This window comes from Athene noctua, chromosome 17 (assembly GCF_965140245.1).
Source record: "Athene noctua chromosome 17, bAthNoc1.hap1.1, whole genome shotgun sequence".
Classification (NCBI taxonomy): Eukaryota; Metazoa; Chordata; class Aves; order Strigiformes; family Strigidae; genus Athene; species Athene noctua.
The window spans coordinates 1,617,126-1,642,574 of NC_134053.1; the positions used below are offsets into that span (position 1 = coordinate 1,617,126).

At 63.6% G+C, this 25,449-nt stretch overlaps 2 protein-coding genes across 3 annotated transcripts in view; one reads left to right on the plus strand and one right to left on the minus strand.

Annotated features, from left to right (window-relative positions):
• The first annotated feature begins 423 nt into the window (after positions 1 to 423).
• Positions 424 to 9,767, plus strand: TRPV4 (transient receptor potential cation channel subfamily V member 4). The gene is made up of 16 exons (XM_074921055.1): positions 424 to 479; positions 3,277 to 3,732; positions 4,697 to 4,869; positions 5,080 to 5,232; positions 5,486 to 5,626; positions 5,738 to 6,036; positions 6,555 to 6,734; positions 6,807 to 6,965; positions 7,066 to 7,158; positions 7,249 to 7,322; positions 7,410 to 7,575; positions 7,789 to 7,855; positions 8,265 to 8,581; positions 8,721 to 8,848; positions 9,056 to 9,177; positions 9,290 to 9,767. Exons 2-16 carry the CDS (start codon positions 3,356 to 3,358, stop codon positions 9,430 to 9,432), a joined length of 2,592 nt encoding a protein of 863 aa, XP_074777156.1. The 5' UTR covers positions 424 to 479; positions 3,277 to 3,355; the 3' UTR covers positions 9,433 to 9,767.
• Positions 9,768 to 14,324: 4,557 nt separating this feature from the next.
• Positions 14,325 to 25,449, minus strand: part of FAM222A (family with sequence similarity 222 member A) — a 30,112-nt gene continuing 18,987 nt past the window's right edge. For both annotated transcript variants that reach the window (XM_074921480.1, XM_074921481.1), the window contains exon 3: positions 14,325 to 16,783. In XM_074921480.1, the coding sequence (XP_074777581.1) occupies positions 15,573 to 16,783 (1,211 nt within the window). In that variant the 3' untranslated portion in view covers positions 14,325 to 15,572. The remainder of the gene's footprint in view (positions 16,784 to 25,449) is intronic.

Sequence of the window (25,449 nt, forward strand, 5' to 3'; positions counted from 1 at the left end):
CGAGCCCCGCGCCGGCGGGGCAGGGACGCACAATTTAATAAAAACTCACGGTAACCTCGGCCTGGGTGGCTGTTTGGGGGGGGCTGGTCCTGGGGGAGCTGTTATGGGGAGAAAGATTTAGGGGGGGCTTTTTCTGGGGGGAGCTGGTTTTGGGGAGGGTATTTAGGGGGGCTTGTTCCTAGGGGGGGGATGTTTTGGGGTTTGTTCCTGGGGGAACGGTTTTGGGGAGAAAGATTTGGGGGGCTTTTCCTGGGGGGGTTCTGTTTTGAGGAGGGTGTTTGGGGGCTGTTTCGGGGGGGCTGTTCCGGGGCGGGGGCTGCTCCGGGCTGTGCCGGTGCCGGGGGAGGGCGGGGGCCGCTCCGCAGGCGGGTCCCGGTGCCGCCCGCCCCCGGGGCGGGGAGGGGCCGCTCTCCGGGACGGGCCCCGCGGCGACTCGGCGGGACCGGAGCCGGTGGGACCCTTCGCGGGACGAGCCGAGGGTACGGGCCGGGGCGGAGGGGGCGCGGGGTCCCGCAAAAACGGGGGGTGGCCGGGCCGGGACGCAGGGACCGGGGGCGGGACACGGAGACCGGGCAGGGTACAGGGTCCGGGGGCAGGATGGAGCCCCCGGGGCAGTACCTGGGCACCGGGCCAGGATGGAGCCCACCGGGGCAGGATACAGGGACCGAGGCAGAACATGGAGCCCCCCCGGGGGCAGAACACGGGGACCGGGGCAGGATGGAGCCCCCGGAGCAGGATACAGGGACCGGGGGCAGGATGGAGCCCCCGGGGCAGGACCTGGGCACCGGGGCAGGATACAGGGACCGAGGCAGAACATGGAGCCCCCCCGGGGGCAGAACACGGGGACCGGGGCAGGATGGAGCCCCCGGAGCAGGATACAGGGACCGGGGGCAGGATGGAGCCCCTGGGGTGAGGACAGGGCTGGGGGCTGAGCTGGGCAAGGCAGGGTGCAGCCCCATGGGCTCCCCCTGGCACCTGTCTGGCCAGTTTGGGGGGCTCCCCGCTCCGAGGGTGAGGTGCCGGGCACGTTCCCACGGGCTGCTTTGAGGAGGGGGCTGCCAGCGGCTCTGAAACTCCGTTGGACCACGCTGAGTTCATGGCTCTCGCCCAGGGGAGCCCCCGGCGGTGCTGTTTATTTTGGCTGGAGGCTGGTTCACTCTGGGTGAGCGTTTCCACCGGGGCTGAGCGTGAACACGATGTGGTTTGAGTGATTCACTCCTACCCGGAGCCCTTCGTGCTTTAGCTTGAGGAACACATCAATGGGGCAAAACCTGCGCCATCCTCCCTGCCGCCCACCCAGGGCATGTCCCTGCCCAGCCGGGTGTCCATGCCCCCGTGGTGGCCTGGAGCGAGGGACTGACTGGGGATACTGGTCTGGCTGGGAGGTAACTTGGTGGAAAGCCAGGAGAGGTGGGAGTGCACACCGGGGAGCGGGCGGGAGGGTTTGTGTTGGACGCGAGAGCCAGGGCCGTGCCGGCGCGCGCTGAGCTGCGCCTTGACTCATTTATTCCGTGGGGTGAGGAAGTCTGAAAAATAAAAACCCAAATAACTAACAAGCCAAATAAAACCCCATTGACAGCACCTTTCCTGGCAGCGGCTGTGCCCACGGGAGCGCCCGGCCTGACAGCACTGGCCCGTCGCTTCCGACGTGAGCTTCTTGTCCCGGTCGCTGGCAGCAGCTCCAGCTCCCGGCCCCACCTGCCCTTTCCACTTGTCCCCTCACTTCTGCCCCGTGTCCCCGCGGGCTCCGGCCCCGTGTCCCTGCCACCCAGCCGAGTCCCAGGGCCAGTGTTCCCAGCTGGTTCTGTCAGGGAATCATGTCCTGTGCCGGTGGCTCTGCCCCGGGCTCCCACCGTGTGTGACAGCCTGCTCTGTGTTTGGGCTTTTCCCTAAAGCTGAGCTTTTCTGGGACTGGGATTCCCAACACAGCTCCGGGGGGTCAGAGGCTCCGTCCCCAGGTGCAGCCCGCAGGGTCGGTGTGCTCGGCGGTCCCCTCTTCTCTGCTGCCCGATTTAAAATCGGCCGTGCCAGGGCCCGCGTTTGCCCGGGGTCGAGCTGTGGGACCTGCGGGCTTTGGCAGGTGCTTGTGGAATTTCTTGCAGAGAGGGCGATGGCAGGAACGTCAGCAAAGAGGAGAAACCGTGTCGGCTCTGCGGCACGCCCCGCGTCACCCAAGGCTGCACCGTCCCCTCTGGGTGTCCCCCAGGGTGGCGGGGAGGAGGGAACCGCTGCCCGAGGGCCCCCTCACTGCGGCAGGATTCCGGGGCCGTTTGCAGCCCGCATCCCCCGTGCCCACCCCGTGGGCCCCCGCCGTGGGGCTGCCCCGGTGGCTGTGGGACACGCGGCCTCGTTAGAAGTGCGTTATGGGGCAGAGATCCCTGCCCGCCCCGGCGGGGCCCAGCCTGCCATTATGGCTTGTTGCACAGAGCTGCAGCCCAGCAGAAAATGATACGTTTCCCGGCTGCTTTTTCTGTCCTGGGGACGCGCAGGGAGGGCTGAGCTCCCCAGAGGCAGGAGCTGGGCTGAGCCTTAAGGCTGCTGTGTTTCGCTGGGTGTGTTTTGATGGGAAGCGGGGCTGGGGGACAACCCAGGGTCACCCCCCTCCCTGCCGGAGGGACCTGGCGGGCAGGGCACGGCGGTTCCGGTGGCGTGGTGCAGTCCTTTGCTGGCAGCGTGGCTCTCCTGCAGCCCCGTTTCCCTCTGGGAAACCTAAACCAGTCATTTTTTTGTTCTAACCACTGCTCCTGCCCTCCCACAGCCCCCCCGGGCCGCATCCATCCCCCTCCCGGTGCCCAGCGTGGCAGTGCCGGGGCAGGCACCCGGGGCTGGACCCACCGACCACCCCGGTGGGGCATCGGGGACCAGCCCCAGCCCCGCTGCCTCTGGGCGCTGCGGGGTGTATCCCAGGAATGTTTTCTTTCCTTGGGCGGCAGATGGGAGCACACAGGGTCTGCTCTGTGCCCTGGCCTGGGCTGCACCCAAGCTGACCGCAGCAGGGAGAGGCAGCGGGGCCGGACTCGCCCTCGCCCTTTAGGGCTGCGCTTTGAAGCCGGCAGCGCTGCAGAGCTGAGGGGTCCCCAGGGCCGGGCAGGTGGGCACCCAGGAGAGCTGGGGCAGGCAGGAGCGTCCAGGAGACCCTGAGCTGCAGCGGGGGGGTCCCACTGGCCCCATCCGCTGCCCGGGTTGGCGTGGGACCTGCTCCTGCGCGGGGATGTAGTGTCCCGTGGGAGAGGATGGGGAGGGGTTTGGGGATGACACGGGGGTTTTCTCTGCCAGGTCTCCTGCTCTCGCGGACGGAGCTGGGGGTCGCAGCCGCCCAGGCAGGCTGCTCGTGCCTGTGCCCCAGCCAGGGAGCATGGCAGATGCCGAAGACCCCCCCCGTGTCGTTGGTGGCGATGCTGGGGAGGGCCCGGGGGATGACGGGTCCCTCCAGAACGATTCCTTCCCGCTCTCCTCGCTGGCCAACCTGTTTGAGAGCGAGGACACCCCGTCCTCCGCCGAGGCAGCCCGGGGCCCCCCCGGCGCTGGGGATGGAAAGCAAAACCTCCGCATGAAATTCCATGGGGCTTTCCGGAAAGGGGCCCCGAAACCCATGGAGCTGCTGGAGGCCACCATCTACGAGTCAGCCGTGGTCCCTGGGCCCAAGAAAGCCCCCATGGACTCCCTGTTTGACTACGGCACCTACCGCCACCACCCCAGTGAGAACAAGCGCTGGCGCAGGAGGGTCGTGGAGTGAGTACGGAGCGATGGGATGGGGGGGGCCCGGGGTGCAGCGCCGTGGGTACGGGGATACCCGGCAGCTGGGGATGGCAACAGACCCCCCCGGGGGGTCTCAGAGTGGGAATTTGGGGTACTTCGGGCAGGGGGCAGCTCCCAGGCGGTGCCAGCAGCCGCGCTGGGCTGTGCCATGCCGTGGTGGGGGTCTGCAGCCCCACGGGGCTGTGGGGCCGGGAGCGTGGCTCCCCTTCCCCCTTGCCGGTGCCGTGAAAGAGGCTCTGTGCGCCCGGCCGCTCCCCTGGCCGGTGTGGACGTCTGGCTCCCCGGCATGAAAGGGCTTTTCAGGAAGGCCTCCACCCTCCCCGCGCCAGGAAACCAGAGCCCGGCGGGGGGGAGCCCGCGGCCGGGCACACAATGCCCCTCTGTGCCGGGCACCTGGGCCGGCTGCCGTGGCCCCCCGCCACTGTCCCCACCCTGCCTCAGGGCAGTGGGGTGTCCCCGTGGCCCGGTGGGAGCTTGGTCCCCCGGGTGGGCTGGGATGCGGGTGGGCGGAGGGGGGGCTGGGGTGTCCCGTGTGCCCCCAGCCCCAGAGATCCCTGTCTGGGGCAGCCACTGTCCCTCCTCTCCCAGTTCCCAGTGCCCGGAGCTGGCCGGTTGTCCCCAGCCTGTCCCGCTGCCGCCGACTGCTCCAACCGGTCTGGCTTCGCCCACGGCGCTGGAGCGTGACCGTGGCCTGGCACGGCGGGGGGGGCATGGCTGGGGGCCTGAAATGCACCCGCCTGGGAGCTGGCAAGGTGCCCACCAGCCCCTGTGGGCGGTACTGGGAACACTGGGTTGCTGTGGGTGGGGAGGCTGCCCAGCCCCGTGGGTGACCCTGGCTGGGGAGTGGCCGGGGGTCCCTGTGCCCTTCGCCAGCAGATGAGCATCCTCGAGCTCATTACACTGGTGGGAAACTGAGGTGCTGACGCTTCTCCTGCAGGAAGCCGGTGGCGGGCGTGAAGGGGCCGGCTCCCAACCCACCCCCCGTCCTCAAGGTCTTCAACAGACCCATCCTCTTCGACATCGTCTCCCGGGGGTCCCCGGCTGGCCTGGACGGGCTCCTCTCCTTCCTCCTCACCCACAAGAAGCGCCTCACAGATGAGGAGTTTCGAGGTGAGGCCCGGGGGTGGGCCTGCCTGGGGACCCCCGCGGTGCCACCGGTGGTCCCCGTGTCCCCGTGGGGATGGGGATACACCACCCCGACACGGGGAGCTGAGGCGCCCGGGAGGAGCCGGGGATTTGGCCACGGGGTGTGGGGCTGGGCACCCCCATGGCCTGGGGGGGCTCGCTCCGGCCCCCTCCCTCAGCACCCTCCGCTCCCAGAGCCCTCCACGGGGAAGACCTGCCTGCCCAAGGCACTGCTCAACCTGAGCGGGGGCAGGAACGACACCATCCCCGTCCTCCTCGACATCGCCGAGAAGACGGGCAACATGCGGGAGTTCATCAACTCGCCCTTCAGGGACGTCTACTACCGAGGTGGGGGGAGTGGGGCTGCTGCCAGCCCTGCCTGGGCATGGGGGACCCCAGGGAGGTTTGGGGACCGCAGCAGCGGGGACGCTGGGGAGGATGGAGGATGCTGGGGAGGTTGGGGACTGGAGCAGCAGGGACCCTGGGGAGACTGGGGGGCTCCAAGGGGACGTGGGGGCTGGAGCAGCGGGTGTCTGGGAAGGCCGGGGACCCGGGGGGAGCTGCGGGGTGAGGCGGGGGCTGACGGGCGCCGGTGGCGCAGGTCAGACAGCCCTGCACATCGCCATCGAGCGCCGGTGCAAGCACTACGTGGAGCTGCTGGTGGAGAAGGGAGCCGACGTGCATGCCCAGGCCCGCGGCCGCTTCTTCCAGCCCAAGGATGAGGGCGGCTACTTCTACTTCGGTGAGTGGGGAGGGAGCCGGCGGGTCGCCGGGGGGGACCGGCTGCTCCCCGGGGGTGCCCCCGCGCCGGGGTGAGGGTGACGGGCACCCCGGCGGCGTGCTGTCCCCGCAGGAGAGCTGCCCCTCTCGCTGGCCGCCTGCACCAACCAGCCCCACATCGTGCACTACCTGACGGAGAACGGGCACAAGCAGGCGGACCTGCGGCGCCAGGACTCTCGTGGCAACACCGTGCTCCACGCCCTGGTCGCCATCGCCGACAACACCCGCGAGAACACTAAGTTCGTCACCAAAATGTACGACCTGCTCCTCGTCAAGTGCGCCAAGCTCTTCCCCGACACCAACCTGGAGGCGCTGCTCAACAACGACGGCCTCTCCCCGCTCATGATGGCCGCCAAGACGGGCAAGATCGGGGTACGGTGACCCCCCTCTCCCCCTGGAGCTGGGGACCCTCTGCCCTGGTGTCACCGGCTGCAAGGGCTGAGCCCACATCAGCTCTTGGCTGAGCCCTGTCACACTCAGTGCATGTCCCTGCCACGCAAGCGGCACAGCTTCTCTGCAGATGCTGTTGGAAACCTGGGTGTGCTGCTTATTAACCTGGCTAATTACCCCCCCCCCTGCTTTCTGTCCCTTCCCTAATTAACCCCAGCCCCTCAGCACGTCCTGTCCCTTCCCCTGACTTGCCCTTGACCTCCAGTGGTGTGGACGGCGGGGGGGGGTTAAAAACGCAAAAGCTGCAGCATCCTGGGGTGCTGCCTGCTGCGACGGTGCCCCTGCACCCCAGGAGCACCCCGGCCCCCCCTGGGGGGCAGCGGGTGGGTGGGGTGAGCCCTGGCAGAAGGGGAGCTGCCTGGGGAGGGGGGTGGGAGGAAAGCGGGGTGTCCTGGGCAGGCGGGGGGCCGGGTGGGCGAGCGGTCCCTCCCCCCCGGCAGATCTTCCAGCACATCATCCGTCGGGAGATCGTGGACGAGGACGCCCGGCACCTCTCGCGCAAGTTCAAGGACTGGGCGTACGGCCCCGTCTACTCCTCCCTCTACGACCTCTCCTCGCTGGACACCTGCGGGGAGGAGGTGTCTGTGCTGGAGATCCTCGTCTACAACAGCAAGATTGAGGTGCCCGGGGGCTTGGGGGAGGCTGGGGGGGGCCCCCAGGACCCTGCTAACAGCCCCACCCCGTCCCACCAGAACCGCCACGAGATGTTGGCCGTGGAGCCCATCAACGAGCTGCTGCGCGACAAGTGGCGCAAGTTCGGGGCCGTCTCCTTCTACATCAGCGTCGTCTCCTACCTCTGCGCCATGGTCATCTTCACCCTCGTCGCCTACTACCGCCCCATGGAAGGCCCCGTGAGTCCCCCGTGGCCCGGGGAGGGGCTGGGGGGGGTGTTGCCGGGTCTCTGCCTGCCCTGGGGCAGCGGAGCGGCTCAGCTCTGTCCTTTCCCCGCAGCCCCCCTACCCGTACACCACCACCGCCGACTACCTGCGCCTGGCCGGGGAGATCATCACCCTCCTCACCGGCATCCTCTTCTTCTTCACAAACGTCAGTGCGGCGCGGCGGGGGGGTCACCGCCGAGCCAAGCGGGGCCTCGCTCCCCCCACAGCCCCTCCAACCTCTCCCTCTCTCCCCCAGATCAAAGATCTGTTCATGAAGAAGTGCCCAGGCGTGAACTCCTTCTTCATAGACGGCTCCTTCCAGCTGCTTTAGTACGTGGGGAACCCCCAGGGCCCCCCCAGGGCCACAGCAGCCGGGGGTGGCTGTCGGGGCAGGGGCTGACCCTGGCTCTCCTCCAGCTTCATCTACTCGGTGCTGGTGATCGTCACGGCGGGGCTGTACCTGGGCGGCGTCGAGGCGTACTTGGCTGTCATGGTCTTCGCGCTGGTCCTGGGCTGGATGAACGCGCTGTACTTCACCCGGGGGCTCAAGCTGACGGGGACCTACAGCATCATGATCCAGAAGGTCGGGTGGATTCCGGGGGGGTCTTCTCCTTCCCCAGAAGGGCTGGTCCTCCTGGGGATCTGCAGCCCGAAAGGAGGGTCCTCCACGCTCTCTTTAGGGTTTCTTGAGGCTCACCAAAGAGCTCTCCCTGCGGCGTGGCTCGGCAACGGTGCCCCGGCACATGGCTGAGCACCGTGGGCCAGCACGTCTCACCCCGCTCTCCGTCACTTGCAGATCCTCTTCAAAGACCTTTTCCGCTTCCTCCTGGTCTACTTGCTCTTCATGATCGGCTACGCCTCGGGTAGGCACCTGGCCTCAAGCTGCCCAGGGCAGGGTCAGGCTGGCTCTGAGGAAGGATTTCTGTGCAGAAGGGGCTGTTGGGCGTTGGAATGGGCTGCCCAGGGCAGGGGGGAGTCCCCGGGATCCCTGGAGGGGTTGAAGAGTCGGGCTGAGCCAGCGCTGAGGGATCTGGGGGAGTTGGGAACGGTCAGGGGGAGGGTCATGGTGGGGCTGGAGGAGCTTCAGGGGCTTTTCCAACCCAGATGATTCTGGGATGCTGTGAGCCCTGTGGAACAGCACGGCACAGCCTTTGCCTCCTCCTGTGGTGGAGAGGAGCTTGGCCAGCATGGAGCTGCGTGGGGGACCTGTTGTGGACCCTGTCCTCACCGCTGCACCCCATGGACTCGCTGTCCCTGTCCCTCCTCCCCCAGCTCTGGTGTCCCTCCTCAACCCGTGTCCCAGCAGCGAGTCCTGCGGCGAGGAGCCGTCCAACTGCACGGTGCCCACCTACCCGTCCTGCCGGGACAGCCAGACCTTCAGCACCTTCCTGCTCGACCTCTTCAAGCTCACCATCGGCATGGGCGACCTGGAGATGCTCGAGAGCGCCAAGTACCCCGGCGTCTTCATCATCCTCCTCGTCACCTACATCATCCTCACCTTCGTGCTTCTCCTCAACATGCTCATCGCTCTCATGGGTGAGACAGTGGGCCAAGTCTCCAAGGAGAGCAAACACATCTGGAAGCTGCAGGTACCACCCCGGGAGCTGCTGGAGTGGGGGCTCCAGGGGCTGCCTGTGCCTGGGGGGCTGCAGCACCCCAAGCTCCTGGGTGAGGGACCCCCGTCCCTCCATCCGCACACGGCTGAGGGGTCCCTGGTGTTCCCGGCAGTGGGCCACCACCATCCTGGACATCGAGCGCTCCTTCCCGGTGTTCCTGCGGAGAGCCTTCCGCTCGGGGGAGATGGTCACCGTGGGGAAGGGCACCGACGGGACCCCCGACCGCCGCTGGTGCTTCAGGTAAAGGCCAGCGCTGGGAGACCGGACGCAGCCGAGCCCCCCTCACCGCAGCCAGCGCCGTGTCGGGGTGCCGGCGCCGCGTGTCCTTTGCTGGGTAGTTTGTACTAATCTGGAGCCGGGTGGTGGGATGGTTCGGGGGGGCAGAAGCTGCCACCCTGGCTCCCAGTCGCTCCATGTGGCCCCTCTGGGTCTTGCCCTTCCCCGCAGGGTGGACGAGGTGAACTGGTCGCACTGGAACCAGAATCTGGGTATCATCAGTGAGGACCCGGGCAAGAGCGACACGTACCAGTACTACGGCTTTTCCCACACGGTGGGCCGGCTGCGGAGAGGTGAGGGGGGTGCCATGGGCTGGGAGTGTCCCTGGGGGCTGGCAGCTGGGTGGCAACGAGGGGGGAGCAGCCACAGGGTCCCGGCGCTGACCAACTCCCGCTGTCACCCCAGATCGCTGGTCGACGGTGGTGCCGCGCGTGGTGGAGCTCAACAAGAGCTGCCAGCCCGAGGAGGTGGTGGTGCCGCTGGGGACCGTGGGGACGGCGGAGGCACGGGAGCGGCGGCACGGCCAGGCCTCGAGCTCCCCGCTTTAGCCCGACAGGCTCTGCCCCGGGCCCCCGGCACGGCGCCGGCACAGCCGGCACGACGGTGGACTGGGCTGGACGGTGCGTGTCTGCTCCTCAGGGATTCGTGCAGCCTCCGTCCCTCTGCCCCGGCGGGTGTGAGCCCAGACTGGGGGGTCTTGGCCCTGCCCCGGCGGTTCTGGGGGGCTCCGGCTTGCACAGACGAGCTCCAGAGCCGCCGCTTCGCTTCACCGCGCCGGGGCCGTCAGCCGGGCCGGGAACCTCTGCCGCGGGCAGGGTGCGGGGAGCGCGGGCCCCTCCGCCCACCGAGGCCAATGGCTTTTGCCACACGTTTTTGCACAAGATTTATACGACTATTTATTTAGTAATAAAGACTGACCTGCCGCCGCCGCCTCCTCCTGGCATTGACTGATTCCGGCTGGGAGAGCGTCGCTGCAGGGGTCTGCGGGAGGGAGCCAGGAGTTTGCAGCAACCTGTGCTGTGCCGTGCCATGCCGTGCCATGCTGTGCCGTGCTGTGCCGTGGTGTGCCATGCTGTGCTGGGCCGTGCCATGCCGTGCCATGCCGTGCCATGCAGTCCCAGACGGTGACCCAGCACCCTGACCCCACCCTCCTTTGCAGACAGACCCTGCCGTCGTGCCCGGTGATGCCAACCTGGCTGAGCACCCTGTGCCTGTGGAGCCGGGCAGGGGGCACCCAGCAGCAGATGGTGTTGCCCCCCCTCAGCCTTGGCTGATCTGCCCCGGAGAGGGGGAGCGGGGCCCTGGCAGCCCTGCGCTGGGCCAGAGGAGCAAGGCTGGGCTCAGAGCTGGGCACAGGACTGGGCGCAGAGCTGGACTCAAGGCTGGGCTCAGGGCTGGGCTCAGGGCTGGGCTCAGGGCTGGGCGCAGGGCTGAGTGCAGGACTGGGCTCAGGGCTGGGCGCAGGGCTGGGCGCAGGGCTGGGCGCAGAGCTGGACTCAAGGCTGGGCTCAGGACTGGGCGCAGGGCTGGGCGCAGGGCTGGGCGCAGGGCTGGGTGCAGGACTGGGCTCAGGGCTTGGCGCAGGGCTGGGCTCAGGGCTGGGCGCAGGGCTGGGCTCAGGGCTGGGCGCAGGGCTGAGTGCAGGACTGGGCTCAGGGCTGGGCGCAGGGCTGGGTGCAGGGCTGGGCGCAGGGCTGGGTGCAGGGCTGGGCTCAGGGCTGGGCGCAGGGCCGGAGCTGCAGGCTGCGCAGCGCCGTGGCCGGGTGCCGCTGGAGGGCAGCGCAGCCCGCGCAATGCAGGAGGGAGCGGGGAGGCCGCGCCGGGTCCTGCCCCACACCCGGCCGGGCACCTGCCCCGGGGTCCCTCCGCGCCCCCCGGCCCGTCCTCGGCTGGGGATGGGGGTCGCGGGGTGAGGCCCGGCGGCGCTGTCGGGCAGGGAATGGGATGAAGTTTGGGAGCTGGGGGCTGCCTGGCTGCAGCTGGATGAGCTCTCGGTGGGTGGGCAGGGTGGGCAGGGTGCAGCCCATCCCATCCCCATGTCCATCCCTTCAACTTCCCCATCCCCTTCCCCATCTCATCCCCATTCCCATCCCCGTGTTCAACCCTTTCCCTTCCTCTTCCCCATCCCATCCAATCCCCGTTACCATCCCAACCCAATCCCCATATCCATCCCCATTCCCTTTCTCATCCCCATGTCCATCCCTTTCCCTACCCCTTCCCCATCCCTTCCCCTTCCTCATACCCATTCTGTCCCCATCCCATCCCATCCCATCCCATCCCACTCCACATCACCTCTTCAACCGTGATTCTCCTTTCCTACTCATCTCCTTCCCCAGCCAGGGCAGTTTCCATTCGGAGCTGGCCGCTGTGGAGGTGGGAAGGATGGGTTTGGGTGGGCACCGGTGGCACGATGGCACAGTGACACGGTGGCAGAGGCCCTGGCCAGGGCCCTGGCGGCAGCCCCGCTCACTGAGCAAGTGATAGAGCCGAAAGGGGGACACTTCATCTTCAAACCTGATTACTCGCCGTTAGCTTTAACTGCACTGTCTCCGTTTAAATGTGATTTACATATATCTCTCATATTGTGATTTAAGTATTTCCCCAGGGTGAGGGAATGAATAAGTTTCATTATCACTACTTAGGAGAGGCTGTGGTTTCAGCTCTCGGCTCACGCTGCATAATCGAATGAGGCGCTGAGCCCGCTCCCGCTTTCACGCCGCCTGGTATTTGAAAATGATAAACTTCGCTTTCGCCCAGCCAGGCCACCCCGGCGGGGCGGCGGGGGGTTCCCTGGCACAGGCCTCGGCCCCCGGCACAACCGGCTCCATCTGTGGCACCGGAGACGGGATTTTCCAGTGTAATTGGAAATAAACCGATTTTTTTCCCCCCTTTTGTGCAAACTCTGATGTCCCAGAGCCGAGGGGCCGCGTGTGAGCGGGGTTTAAAGCGGTTGGGGTGCAGGAAGGGGGGGACATGGCCGTGCCCCAGCGCCCTGTGCCATCCCGCCGAACCCCGCGGTGGCTCCGTGGGCTTGGGGACACCGCGGCCACGACAGTGACATCCTGGCACAGGGTCCCTCTGCCACCTCCCGGGCTGCACGGCTGGCGTTTGGCCCCTTTACGCCCTGCCCTGCAAAGCCCCCAGCTATTGCACCCTCTGCCTCCAGGCATGGCCGTGGAGAGGGGGGGGGCACCCCGGGGGGGGCAGCGGGGTTGGGGGGGGCTTGGGCACGGCCCCCTCCCGCCCTCCCATCGTGCTGCCTTGCCAGCGATGACAAACCCAACAAAGGCAAGAGAAAAGCACTTGTCATCCAGAATGCGGAGCGCGGAAGCAAATTTATTTTTAGATAAATCTAAAGCTTAATTTGTGAAGCTAATATCAATCAAAATGAGAGATGGGTTTTTTTAAGTCCTTTTGCAGCCGTGCAATTTATACTGCCTGTCTCTTCTCCTCACTCTCAAACAGCAAAGGCGGCCGCTGAGGAAGTTCAGTATCAGCTCCGTGCATACCTGCCTTCGAAATTTATTATTTTTTTTTTTTTTACAGGGAGATATTTGCAGACCACGGCGCTTGTGGGGTGCTGCGCCCGCCTGGGGCGGGGGAGGCTCTGGGGGGTGGTGGCTTCACCCTGGGTGCTGGGATGTGCCTCGGGGGTCCTTGTGTCCCCCCCCCACTTTCCAGCTGGTCTCCGCACGCGTTTTGGGTCCCCCCAGACTCACCCGCGGCAGTCCTGGATGGAGCCAGGCACCCGCCAAGGAAGGAGCCGTTTATTTATTCTGCGTTACGCGTTTGAAGTCTTCCCATGCACGGAGAAATCCTCCTCCGAGAGGGAGCTGGCTGAGGGCAGAACGAACCTGCTAAATAATAAAACCCCCCGCGCACCTCCTAATGAAATGTAACGACTGCGAGACCCGCAAGATGGATCGCGCCGTCGCTCCCAGCCGCTCGCCCTGATTTATGGCAACGTGGGAAATGTGATGGAGGCAGCGCTGGTGAATCCCCCCGCCGAGGGGCAACGGGGCAAAGTTTCTCCCGGGGCCCCCAGTGAGGCTCCTCGGCAGCCCGGGGTCTCCGGAGGGTCCCCCCAGCTTTGGCAGCCCCCAGTGCAGGGGGGGAGCCGCACGGGGGGGCTGCAGCCAGCACCAGCCCCCCGATGCCCAGCACAGGGGGACCCCCCAGACCCGCCGTGCTTCAGCCTCACGGTTCTTTAGCTGCGGCACCTTTTTAATGACCGAGAGCTAAGCAGATATTTCCCCCCAGTTGATGTAATTTTAACGCGCAGGCAGGCAGCGGCATCTCCACCCTCCCCAACCCCGTAACATTAACCTCTGTGAAAATTTCCTTTTGTCCCAATTTCTCTTTGTTCCCCGGATGGGCTGTCACGCCGCTGGCTGCCGGTGACGGAGCGGTCCCCTCCCGACACGCCATCAATACCGGCAGAGCCGCGCGTCGCGGCGAGGGAGCAAAGAACGAGACAAATGGAGCCGCGTGCCCCAGCGCCGTGTCCCTGTCCCCATCCCTGTCCTGGCTGGGGGGGAGAAGCACAAGGGAAAAAAATAATAATTAATAATAATAAAGCTTTGCTCATGGCAAACCACCCGCGGGCAGCGCCACGGGCCCAGAGCCGGCTGGGCAAGTACCTGGTTAAAAATGATCCCAATTCTGCAGGTGGGCAAGTGGAAAATAAAACAAACCCCACCCGTGCGCTCGCAGCCGTGCTGGGGGCCGCGGGCAGCCCCCGCCGCGGGCGGGATGCCGGTGTGACACCCCCTATGTCACCGCCGTGGGACGTGGGGAGCGTCCCCCACCCGCAGCTATTTGGGATTTGATACCATTATCTAACGCAACCGGCTCAGGGTTTGGGCTGCGGGGCTGAGTAAAGAGGGGGGGTGGGCTGGGTTAGGGGAGAGCAGCCCCCCCCAGGCGGAGCGGGGCGGCTGGAGAGGCCCCATCCTGCCCCAGCACCGGGAACCGGGGGACAAACTCGGTGACAAACTCGTCTGGTTGATGGCGGCGGGGGGAGATGCCATCGCTGCGCCGGGATGGGGATGTGGTACCCGGCCCCCCCATCACCCCGCCCTCGGGAGCATCCCGCGGGGGCACGCGGGGCCGCAGCCCTAATCCCGGGGGATTTGGGTGCCCTTTGGGTGCGAGCGGGGGCTGGCGCTGGGGCCGGATTAATGGCTCAGCATCGTTAGCAGGTTATTTATAGGCGCTCCTCCTGCACCTATAAATCTGCGGGGAGCAGCGGGGGGGGGCCCAGCTCTAAAAGGGGGGGGCCCAGGGGAGCCCACAGCAAAGCAAAGAGACTCCAGAGCACACGTCCAGCGATATCCTGGTTTTACTTTGGGAAAAACACCATCCGGACACACAGCTTGCGGGTTTTGTGTTGTTGGTCTTTTTTTTTTTTTTTTTTTTGGATTTTTTTTTTTTCCATTTGTTTTCTCTCATTTTTAAAACAATATAGTGCAGCCAGCACTTCTCACAGTAGAATATAATGGTCAATTTTAGTATAAAAAAAAAACATTCTCAGAGATTTGTAAATGCACTTAGTGCTTGAACAGGCCTTTCAGGGATACAGTACCTCTTTTCCGAGCACAATCACCTTGGGTTTCATCGGGGTATTTTTCTTTTTTTTCCTTTAAACATCAAAACACTTTGTATTTTGTGGTGCGGAGCGTCTTTTTAAATGAATAAATCTATTAAACACATAATTACACATAGTGAATAACGGACCATAATGAGCATTTTGGAACTTTTTTTTTTTAAAAAAAAAAAAAAAAAAGGGAGAAAAAAGGAGGTATGTGAGCACCCTGGTACCGCGGTTGCCTCTAACCCAGAACCAAGGTAGAACTGACAGTAAGGGGGGGAAAAAAACCAGCCTGGAAGTGTGAGATCTGGGTGGGTTCCCGGGGGGGTGCTGGGGGTGGGAGAGGGGCCGGGGGTCCCGCTGGGGGCACCGAACCTCCCGATTGAGTGGGAATAGGAGCCGGTGGCCAAGGCAGGGCTGGGCGAGAGGAGGAGGATGAGGAGGAAGAGGGGTGGGAGGAGACTCTGTAGCAGCCAACAGGTAGATGTACAGCCTAGGCAACTAAAAAAAAAAAAAAAAAAAAAAAATTAAAGAAAGAAAAAAAAAAAATCTGTTCAAGTTTTCAAGTGTTTTTCTTAAATAGCCTCCAGACTGTCCCCAATTATTAGCTTTAATCAAAGCAGTGCAAGTTACGGACTTCAGCTACAGGCCAGGCTCAAGCTCCCTGCGGCCACCACGGCTGCCGGGCTGGCACCGGCTGCGGCGACGCTCCCGGCCGGCCGCGGCACCGGGCTCTGCCCCGCACCGGGCTCTGCCCCGCACCGAGCTGGCCGGGCGCGCGGAGCGGAGCCTCCTCTCCCTGGATAGCAGCAACTCGTAGCGATTCCCTGTTCACATTCGTGGAGATAAAATGATTTCTGAGCTATATAGACAAGCGGTCCCTTCGTCGCTCGGCTTCCAGCGGGTTGCGGGTGTATCCAGTCTGGGGACCCCGGTGAAATGCCAGTGTCCCGGGAGCCCTTTCGGCAGCCGGCCCCGTGTCCCCCTCCCCGTCCCCCCGCCCTCGCCGCCGCGGTCCGGTACCCGCGCGGTGCCGGAGGGGAGCACGGCTCGCGCCAGAGTCCTCGCCCTGGGTTTGGGAAAAGCAGCATCAATTCCTTATCTGTAGACGGGCAGGCGGATGTGGGCGTGCTGGTGGTCCAAGAGCCTTGGCACAGACACGGTCTCGTAGCCCTTGCCCAGCATCTGCTCCTTGATGCAGGGCGGGTGGATGTCGTTGATGAGATACTCCAGGGACTGGAGGCTGCTGCTGAGGATGGAGGTATTGCAGAGCGTCTTGCTGGGCAGCCCCTCGCCGGGGGGCACCCCCAAATCACGGGGCCCGGCCCCCAGCTCCGGCGGGTTGTAACAGTCGCTGTTGGGCGTCACCAAGATGCTGTTCCAAGGCGGGGCGAAGTATTGCCCCACCGAGAAGTTGCCGTGCATGCAGTTCAAGGGGGACGAGCTCACCTTCTCGGCCGCGCCGCCCAGGGCGTAGGGACGCGAGGCACCCGCGCAGGTCTCGGGGGACTTGCTGAGGGCCCCCCCGCCGCCGCTGCCCCCGCTGTACATTCGCAGGTGCTGCTGCTGCTGCTTCTGCTGCCACACCAGGTAGTCCATGCCCTCGGGGTAAACGCCCGCCTTGGCTGCCAGGGCCGGGTTGGAGCCCAGCGCCAGCTCGGCGCCCTTGCGGCACTCCGGCAGGACGGCGCCGGCGTAGGCGGCGGTGCCGGGGAAGGCGCCGTGCTTGGCCGGGCTGGGGTTGGTGGCCACGACGGCCGGGCAGCCCGGCTGGGTGCCCTGCGCCTGGCACTGCTGATTGATCTGGTAGATGATGCTCTGGATGGAGGGCAGGTTGGACGGCGGCAGGGCCAGGCTCCGGCCCGCCAGCGGCAGCACCGAAGCCGCCACCGTCACGTTGGGGGGCACGGGACCCTCCAGCTGCTTCTGGCCGCCGTGGTAGCTCAGCTGCCCGGCGCAGGAGGGACCTTGAGCTAAAGTGCTTGAGGCGGGGTAGGGAGCGACGCCAACCTGGGCGGGCGAGAGCTTAGTCCGCTTCCCCTCCGAATTCTTCACCACGCTTTTGCCGGAGGCTTTGACGATGGCCAGGAGCCCCTGGTAGCCGCCGGCGTGCAGGGGGTAGGGGCTGTAGCGCTGCCCCGTGGTGTCGTAGCCGTTGACCGTCCGGTTAAGGTGCTTGTGCTGGGGGACCCTGATGTTGGTGGGGAAGATCTTGATGGTCAGCGGGCTGTTGGCCACCTTCTGTGCGTAGGCGTCCAGCTCGGCGGGGCTGGGGTAGCGTGGGGAATGCATGGGTGCCGCCGTCTCGCCTGCGGGAGTGAAGCGTAGGGTGAATCCGGTGCCGGCGGGTGGAGGGGGACCCATCACCCCCCCAACCCCCAGCTCCCACCCGCTGCCGGCAGAAACCAGGTCACGGCACCAACCTGCCCCCTCCCGCTGACGGAGTCACTTGTAAGTGGCCTAAAATAAACTCGGTGTGGAGAATGGAAATGTCACTTTACCCAACGGGGGAATCTTTCTCCGAGATTGGATTTAAACTACATTATACAAGCAATTTCATGGGTGCTTTGCGCTGCTACGAGAACCTCACCAAAAATGGAAAAGCATTGCATTTACCAGCCATAAATCAGCAGTTCCTATAATGAGCACAAAAATGTCACTTTTATGCAATTTTACAGATGAACAAAACTGGTGAAATTAACTGTGGTAACCTACTGGAGTCAGCAAAAGCCACCGCAGAAAAAAAAAATTATATATGTATATATTTTTGTTCCTTTCAAACTCTTTCCCGAGCAAGTTTCTGCCATTCTGGTGTGAAAACTCATTTGTCGTACCCATTATACTTTCATTTGGAGTTTATCTTGAGTATCCAATGAGCCACCAACTGTGAAAATGATTAAATCTACAAAATCTATCTAATAGATGGAATAAATTAGGTGTTTAAAATCTCCACACACACACGCGCGCACAGAGGCGCACGCACACACACGCCGGCACGCGGGGGACGATGTTTGCTCCCCAGCTGGTCCCAAAGCCCCGGCCCTGCCAGGGGACGTCCGCAGCACCCCGGAATGCTGGACCCGGGGCCAGGCTTAGCAAGGAAGAGATGGTCAAATCGGGGCGGGGGGATTGGGGCTGGCACCCCCCCACCCAGGAGCCAGGAAATTGTGCCAGCGCAGCCCCACGGTACCCGGGGTGAAGGGGACACCGGGGAGCACTTTGCTCCGGGTGCCACCAGGACCAGCGAGCGATTCCTGATGCCACCACGTGCCCAGTGGCAAAGCCACCGTGTCACGGCCGCACCGCCGGCCGCCTTCCACACACCCAACGAAGTCGTTCAACCCGTCTGCGGCGCCTCGACCCTGCTCCTGAGGATGCTCCGGCACCGCTGCCTGCACGCACGGGCACGCCCGGAGGGACCAGGCACAACGTCAAAACCAGGATTCGGGGGGGACGCGGGGGCACTGGCAGCTGCAGGGCCCGGTGTCACCCCCCCGGGCAGCAGCGTGGCGAGAGGGGAGCCGCTCTCCGTCCTCTCAGCAGAGCGGTGCAGCAGGGATTTAACAGAGCGTTCGCCAGGCAGTCCTCCCATTAAGCTGATGTTACGGGCTTTTTACAGGTGTCTTAAATAGACATTGTTATTAACGAGTATATTAAGCCAATTAAAACCAGGGCCTTTGAGTAGGATTTAATGTAGCTGCCAGGAGACAGGAGGGACGGCAGCAGCAGGTCCCCATGGCGGGACACGTGCAGGCACGCGGCATCCCGGGCTGCGCCGCCGCGCACGTCCCGGGCATCGACCGTCTGACCACCGTAAAGCTCCGGCGCCCGGGTGGCACCTTCAGAGCAGCCCCTGAGCCGCGGGGGTGCGCGCGAGTGTGGGTGCTGGGTGCTGCTGGGCCCCCGCCTGCCCCCCGGCACGGCACGGCGAGCCACGCACATCTGCATTCCCCTTCATGCCGGCACCGCTGTCCTTGGAGGTGGCAGCATCGTGAATACTCAATTAACATGACACTAATTAGCTGGTGACACTTGCAGAATCCCTAATGAGCCCGTTCCACGGAAACGCTCCTTTCCAAGCAAAAATAATTAAAAAAAAAAAGAGCTGCTGGAGGGAGGGACGTGGCATCACCCATGGGCACCGTGGCCCCTTGGTGCGAGTCACCGACACCCCGTCCCCGAGTGCCGGGTCTGTGGGTGACGTTTCTGGGGCAGCCCCCCCGCTGCCCCCCGTGGGACGGGCAGAGCCACCTCACCCGGGCGAGCCCGGCTTGGCCGGGGGCTTCCCACCCACGAGCCCCGGGAGCGCCACGGGCCGACCGCGAGCCAGCCGGGGCGGGGAGGGGGGGACGGGAGCCGCCTTTGTCGCCTTCTTCGCGCCAGCTGGGTTGGCTGTGACAAGCCACCAATTCGGTGTGTTGTCACATATCAGGGTGACGCACCGAACCCCCGCCGGGAAAATTACAGAGCGACCGATTTCCCGGCGGCTCCCGGCGCGCTGGCGGCTGCGCGGCTCTGCCGCTCCCCTCTCCACAGTAATTACTGCTTTCTAACGGGCTGTAATTACTGCGAGATGCAAACTCTCCCGAACCGCCGCCGTCACCCGTCAGGCGCAGGCAGCCCGCCTGACACCAGCCGCTCTCGCCGCCGGCTTCGCCCACCTCCTCTTACACTTGAACCGTCGGAGCCGTCACGCCGGGACTCACCGTGCCCCCCCCCGGCTGGTGGCACACGGGCAGCCCCGGTTCTTGTCACCCCTAAAGCAAACCCAGGCGCTGGCAACGCGCCGCCCGGGGCGCGGGCACCCCCCGCTTCTCCCAGCAGCTGCTTCCCCGGCTCCCCCCTCCCTCGCCGGCATCCCCGCGGGCTGCGGCCGGCACACCCCCAGCTCCGGGCTCCCCCTCCCTCCCTGACCTGCTCTATTTTTCCAGCCTGCACTCAATAACAGCTAAATAATTGAATCTGCTCAGCAGCCAAAGATTTGGTTTGAATTTTATTGGAATTTTAAATTGTTTTGTTTCTTCAGTATTTTATTACTGTAAATGGAAAATGCATCGCCCGCAGTAATAATCCGATGGCTTTTTATATTACTCCAAGCTTCTGCTCAAAGCATTATTGGAAAGCCAGGCAGAAACGAGAAGCCATTATAATGGCAGCACAGGCTTATAAGATTATGCCTCCAGCTAAACAACTTTTTACTTTAGCAAATTGGCCACCAAACCCGGTCTGAGACACAGATGTAAATCCCAGACCCCACCGGTGCCGCGATCCGGAATAAATCTCAGTTTATGGGTCAGGGAGCTCCAGCCCTGCCGTGCCCGGAGCAAGGCGGGTCCGTGCAAAATGTCCGACGGGGATGAGAGGTGGTGGGTGAGGGATGGGGGTGCCCTGAGGAACCCCCCAGAAGACTCCCCTGGTGTGTGCACCTGCTGTCAGCATCCCCCTGCACCCCATCATCCCCCTCATCCCTTCATTCCCTCACCCCCATCGCCTCCTGCACCCCCAGCACCTCCTGCACCCCCAGCACCTCCTGCACCCCCATCGCCTCCTGCACCCCCATCACCTCCTGCACCCCCAGCACCTCCTGCATCCCCATCACCTCCTGCACCCCCATCGCCTCCTGCACCCCCAGCACCTCCTGCACCCCCAGCACCTCCTGCATCCCCATCACCTCCTGCACCCCCATCGCCTCCTGCACCCCCAGCACCTCCTGCACCCCCAGCACCTCCTGCATCCCCATCACCTCCTGCACCCCCATCACCTCCTGCATCCCCATCGCCTCCTGCACCCCCAGCACCTCCTGCACCCCCAGCACCTCCTGCATCCCCATCACCTCCTGCACCCCCATCACCTCCTGCACCCCCAGCACCTCCTGCATCCCCAGCACCTCCTGCACCCCCAGCACCTCCTGCATCCCCAGCACCTCCAGCATCACCAGCATCTCCTGCACCTCCTGCACCCCTGTCGCCCCAGGCCTGCGAGGGCTGGGGAAGAAAAAAAAGATGGGGAGAAAGGAGGGGAGGGGCAGGAGAGACCGAGGCTAACCAGAGGCCGACGATCCGGGGCTTGTGTGGCGCAGGAGTCGGCCAGCACAAACCCACAACAGTCCCCAATTACCCCCGGCCCCGGCTCCGCTGGGACACAATGGGCGCCGGCGGAGCCCAGCTGCTGGGCCCCTAATTAACCCTGATTTTAACTGCACACTTTTAAAGGCACTAAAGCGGTTACAAAGTGGAGAACAAGGCAGGGTTAATAGCGCAGACCTAAATTGCAGGCCCGCGGGGCCCGGGCCCCATAGAAATAATAGACCTGTCTGGGCTGCTCAGCTGTCAGTCAGGCGAACAATTTGGCACCCGAGGAGCTCGGTGACGGTGACGGCACAGGATCGGCAGCATCGGGGCTCTGGCAATCAGTGTCTGCTCGGTTCTGCGAGAGCAAAACGGCGCCAGGAAAGATGCTCAGCACCAGGCAGGATGCTCAGCGCTGGGAAGGGTGCTCATCACCAGGAAGGATGCTCGATAATGGGAAGGATGCTCGATAATGGGAAGGATGCTCGATAATGGCAAGAATGCTTGACACTGTGAAGGATGTTCATGTTCAGGAAGAATGCTAGATCCTGGGAAGGACAGGAAGGATGCTCAGGACCAGGAAGGATGCTCAGCACTGGGATGGATAATCATCATCAGGAAGGATGCTCAATAACGGGAAAGATGCTTGGTAGAAGGAAGGATGCTCAGGACCAGGAAGGCCAGGAGGGATGCTTGGCTCCAGGAAGGATGCTCAGGACCAGGAAGGATGCTCCACATTGCTCCCCCAGCCCAGTTGCCCCAGGTGCCCCCAGCCTGGTGCCAGCGGCAGCATCCCTGGCTGAGCCCCTTCAACCCTGGAGGAGGGCGAGCGTGTGCCGCAGCAATTTATGGCTTTAATTTTCAGGCCACGATGCTGCAGGAGACGCTGCGGTTGCCCCGCTCTGGAAGGGGACAGCGAGCAGGACATCGGGGTGCACAGGGGGTACATCTGGGGATCAGCACCACAGCCCTGAGCCAGGGCTCAGCGGGGCCAAGCCGAGGGGGGATGCGGTGGCAGCACGTGGCACATAACCAGTTAACAGCCGGTGGAAGACACGGCTGCCTCCCTCCCTCCCCTCCATTCCTTTGCTCCTCTGTGAGATAAGATGGGACAAACCTTATTTTTACACATCGAAAGCACTAAAATATTTTGCAACAAATGAAAAAAGTAATCTCGGCCGTAAATCTGAATAACGCTGCCAAAGGGGAAGCCGCAGCTGGAAGGTACCTGGCGCCTCGCCCAGGGCCCCAAAGGAAAATGCTTTTCACCCCAGGGTTTGTCGGCGCTGCCACCGGCAGCGGGACACCCCCACCTCGGGGTAACCCCATCCCGGGGAGGGCGAGATGGCGAGAGCTGCCCAGTGGGACCAGTCTCGTTTTTCTGACTCAAACCACAAGGTGAAGCCCCGGCTGCTCTGCCCACCCCACCCTCCCCTGGCCTGGTCCTGTCACCCCAGTCACCCCGGGAAGGGGCATTTCTGCCCCGAGCATCCTGCCAGACCTCATCCTCATCCTCCCTCCCGGTCCCTCTTACAGGAAAGCGTTGGGGTTTCCAGCTCTGAGCTCCCTTTCCCCTCCTGCTCTGCCTCCCCAAGCCTGCAGGGCAAAAGGGCAGCAATTAGGCAGGATTTTTAATTTGCGCAGGGCCAGGAGGGGGCGGGAAGGGGAGCGGTGCTGAGAGCGCCAGGCGGAGGCAGGAGGAGACGCTGGGGACCCGAGCAGCCGCTCGGTGATCGGCGTGCCAACAGCTCTTATTAAAAAATAATAGTGCTGCAGCCTGCAAATGAATTAAACGTGACAAAAGCTGAGAGCTCATCCCCTGGCTTTGGGATCAGGCTCCCTAGTCCCCTCCCAGCAAGGAGATCCCAATGTCTTCAAAGCTTCAATAAGCATCAGAAACACCCTTTTTCTCAGCCTGCAATGCTGGGAGCAGATTTTGGGAGAGCTAAACCCTAAATATTTGCAAAACACTTGGAAGAAACCTCAATATTTGGAAAACACTTGGAAGAAAACAAACAAAACCTGGTACATTTAACAAATCAATAAAATCCTTGAAGTTTAGGTCCCAGCCCTGGGTGGCAAAGCTGCCTGGGCAGGAATCGGCTGCCCCAGCCCCGCAGGCAGCAGCTCCTGGCAGGACCCCCCCTGCCCGTGGCCAGGGAGCAGGGGCCTGGGACCAGGGACCCCGGCAAGAGCAGGGCGAGTCTCGGGGGGTCCCAGGTAGAGCTGGGGGGGGGTCACTGGGGGATGTTGCCCTGCCGCAGTAACCCACGGGTGTGCAGCCCCCAACACGTGGGCCCCACGTGTCCCCTGAGCTGGTTTTAGGGTGCAGCCGAGCAGAGGGGGTGCAGCCGGTGCCGTGTCCCCCCCCCCAGCCCCGCGCCGCTCGCTCTGCGCCAGGCAGGTTGGGCTGCTGTCACATCGCACCGGCTTTCCCACCCCGTGAAGTGCGGTGGTTTCTATGGTGACGGTGTCCCCAGGATGGGTGGCGCAGAGGCCACCGCGCCGCGGCGGATGCGCCGGGAGGGTGGGGACCCTGACGGTGTAGGGCCCCCCCCTCCAGCAGGGGGGGCAGGGCCACAAGCCACCCGTGACCAGCATCACCACAGCTGCCCCCCAAAATGCTGCATCCCCGCTGCAGAACCCCCCCCACTGCAGGACCCCCCCCCCCCAGCACCCCAGCCCCCAGCGTGGAGCCAGGACAAAAGCATCCTCCGGCAGAGCATCCTCGGCGTGAGGAGCTGAGAGACAAATGCGCCCCGGCTTCGGGGGCTTAAATTAAAACCAACTACAGAAATAATAGCGGGAGAAATCCATCTGAATAAACGTAGGTGGCAAACCCCGCGCGGCAGCCGCGCAGGAGCCGTAATCTGCAAAGACAACAAAATTCATGACAAAGCACAAAGGGAAGCGCCGGGCTTCGCCGTCCCCAGATATTCATCCGTTAACACGTTCCCTTTTTAGGCTGACATGTCATTTCAGACGGGCCTTTTTTTCCTCCCCTTTCTTCTCCCCCTCGACGGCGCGCGGCTCTGCCGAGGCGGCTGCTGAATTGGATCACCTCAGGGCGAGCACTTTATTATCTGCAGTCAAAGCGTCACCACAAATACCCGTCTACACACACACGTGTCACTTCCCATTTGTCTCCTCCACGAGGTATTAGCGCCGCGCGCGCTGCCGTGCCACCGCGTCCACCGGCGCGGCCAAGGCAAAGGAGAGCGCCGGGCGGGAGCTGCGTGGGGAGGGCGGTTCCGTGGCCGTGAGATGCCCCGGTGCCACCCCAAGGCAAACCCTGATGACACCCCAATGCCATCCTGATATTGTCCCAGTGTCACCCCAGTGCTGTCCCAATGCATCCTGATACCTCCCCAACGCCCTCCCCAGTGCCAACCCAATATCGAGCCGATCCTTTTGAGTATCTGCAGCTCCCTGCCAGGAGGGGGCAGAGAGGGGCGATGAGTCTCTGGAGCCAAGGCCCCAGCGCCAGGCCCCGAGGGAATGGCCTCAAGCTGCCCAGGGCAGGGTCAGGCTGGCTCTGAGGAAGGATTTCTGTGCAGAAGGGGCTGTTGGGCGTTGGAATGGGCTGCCCAGGGCAGGGGGGAGTCCCCGGGATCCCTGGGGGGGTTGAAGAGTCGGGCTGAGCCAGCGCTGAGGGATCTGGGGGAGTTGGGAACGGTCACGGGGAGGGTCATGGTGGGGCTGGAGGAGCTTCAGGGGCTTTTCCAGCCCAGATGATTCTGTGATGCCACCCCAGTGCCACCCTTCTGACACCCAACACTGCCCCAACGCCCCCCTACCCGCAGCCACCAAGGAGACCCCAGGACCGGAGGGTCCCGCAGCTCACCCCAGCCACTCCCCGCTCTATCATCGACAGTCAATGAGCATTTGATTAATTTTATCACACGGGCTTTGCACGCTGAACGCACCCGCAACACCCCGTCCCTGCCGAGAGGGGCAGGGTGGGCACCCCTGGCTCTGCAGCCCCACACGGTGCCCGGGGACCGGCGCAATCCCGGGAACGCAACCCAAAACCCCGCTGTGTGCCGGGGCGTTACCGGTGAAACCCACCCAAAGACCAAGGCTGGGACCTGGCGGGAGATCTGGGTCCCACCCAGAGAGCTGCCCCAAGCAGCCCCCCAGCCTCCATCCATCCCCACTGCGCACGTGACCGATCGAAAAGCGGTTTTGCAGCGTTTCCTGGCAGGGAAAGTGCAAGTCAACAGCACATTTTGGGCACGGCAGTTAATTGAACTCCTTTTTATGGCACGTATATAAATACACAGAACCATCATTAACCGATCCCTTCCAGAAACTGAAAATGAAAGAATTAATCTTATTTCACTCATGTGTAACCCCTCATGAAATTAAAATGATATTTTATGGGTGTGTACAAAAGCAGAGCCTTGCTGCAGCTACTTTAATGAAAATGCCCTTGGAATAAGTTGAATTGGGTAACGAGAAGCCATTAAACGGGGCCTTATCCCATCGGCAATTAAACAGTTTTATCACTGATGAGAGTCCCCACGGGCGAGTGGGGAGAGGTCTGGGTGACCCTGGAGCCAGGTCCCCGGCATTTTGCTGCTCTCTGCCCCCCAGCCATCACCTCTCATTAGTGTTTTAATGATCCAGCACGGGGGGGGCTTCCACCACCCCCCAAGAGCCGTGGCTGAGGTGCGAGGTCGCACGGGACCCCCCAGCACCACCCAACCCCTCCCGAAGGATGCACAAGGGTGAGAGGTGGCGGCAAAACGTGACGTCGGCACGGAGGGGGCTCCCCATAACTCCCAGCTCGGTATGGATCCCACATACCCTGCACCCCCCTGCCCAGCCCCGGCAGAGCAGCGCAGGCTGAAGGAGGGCACATGGAAAGTAACGTTTAATTAAATATAAGCCACCACGACATTACT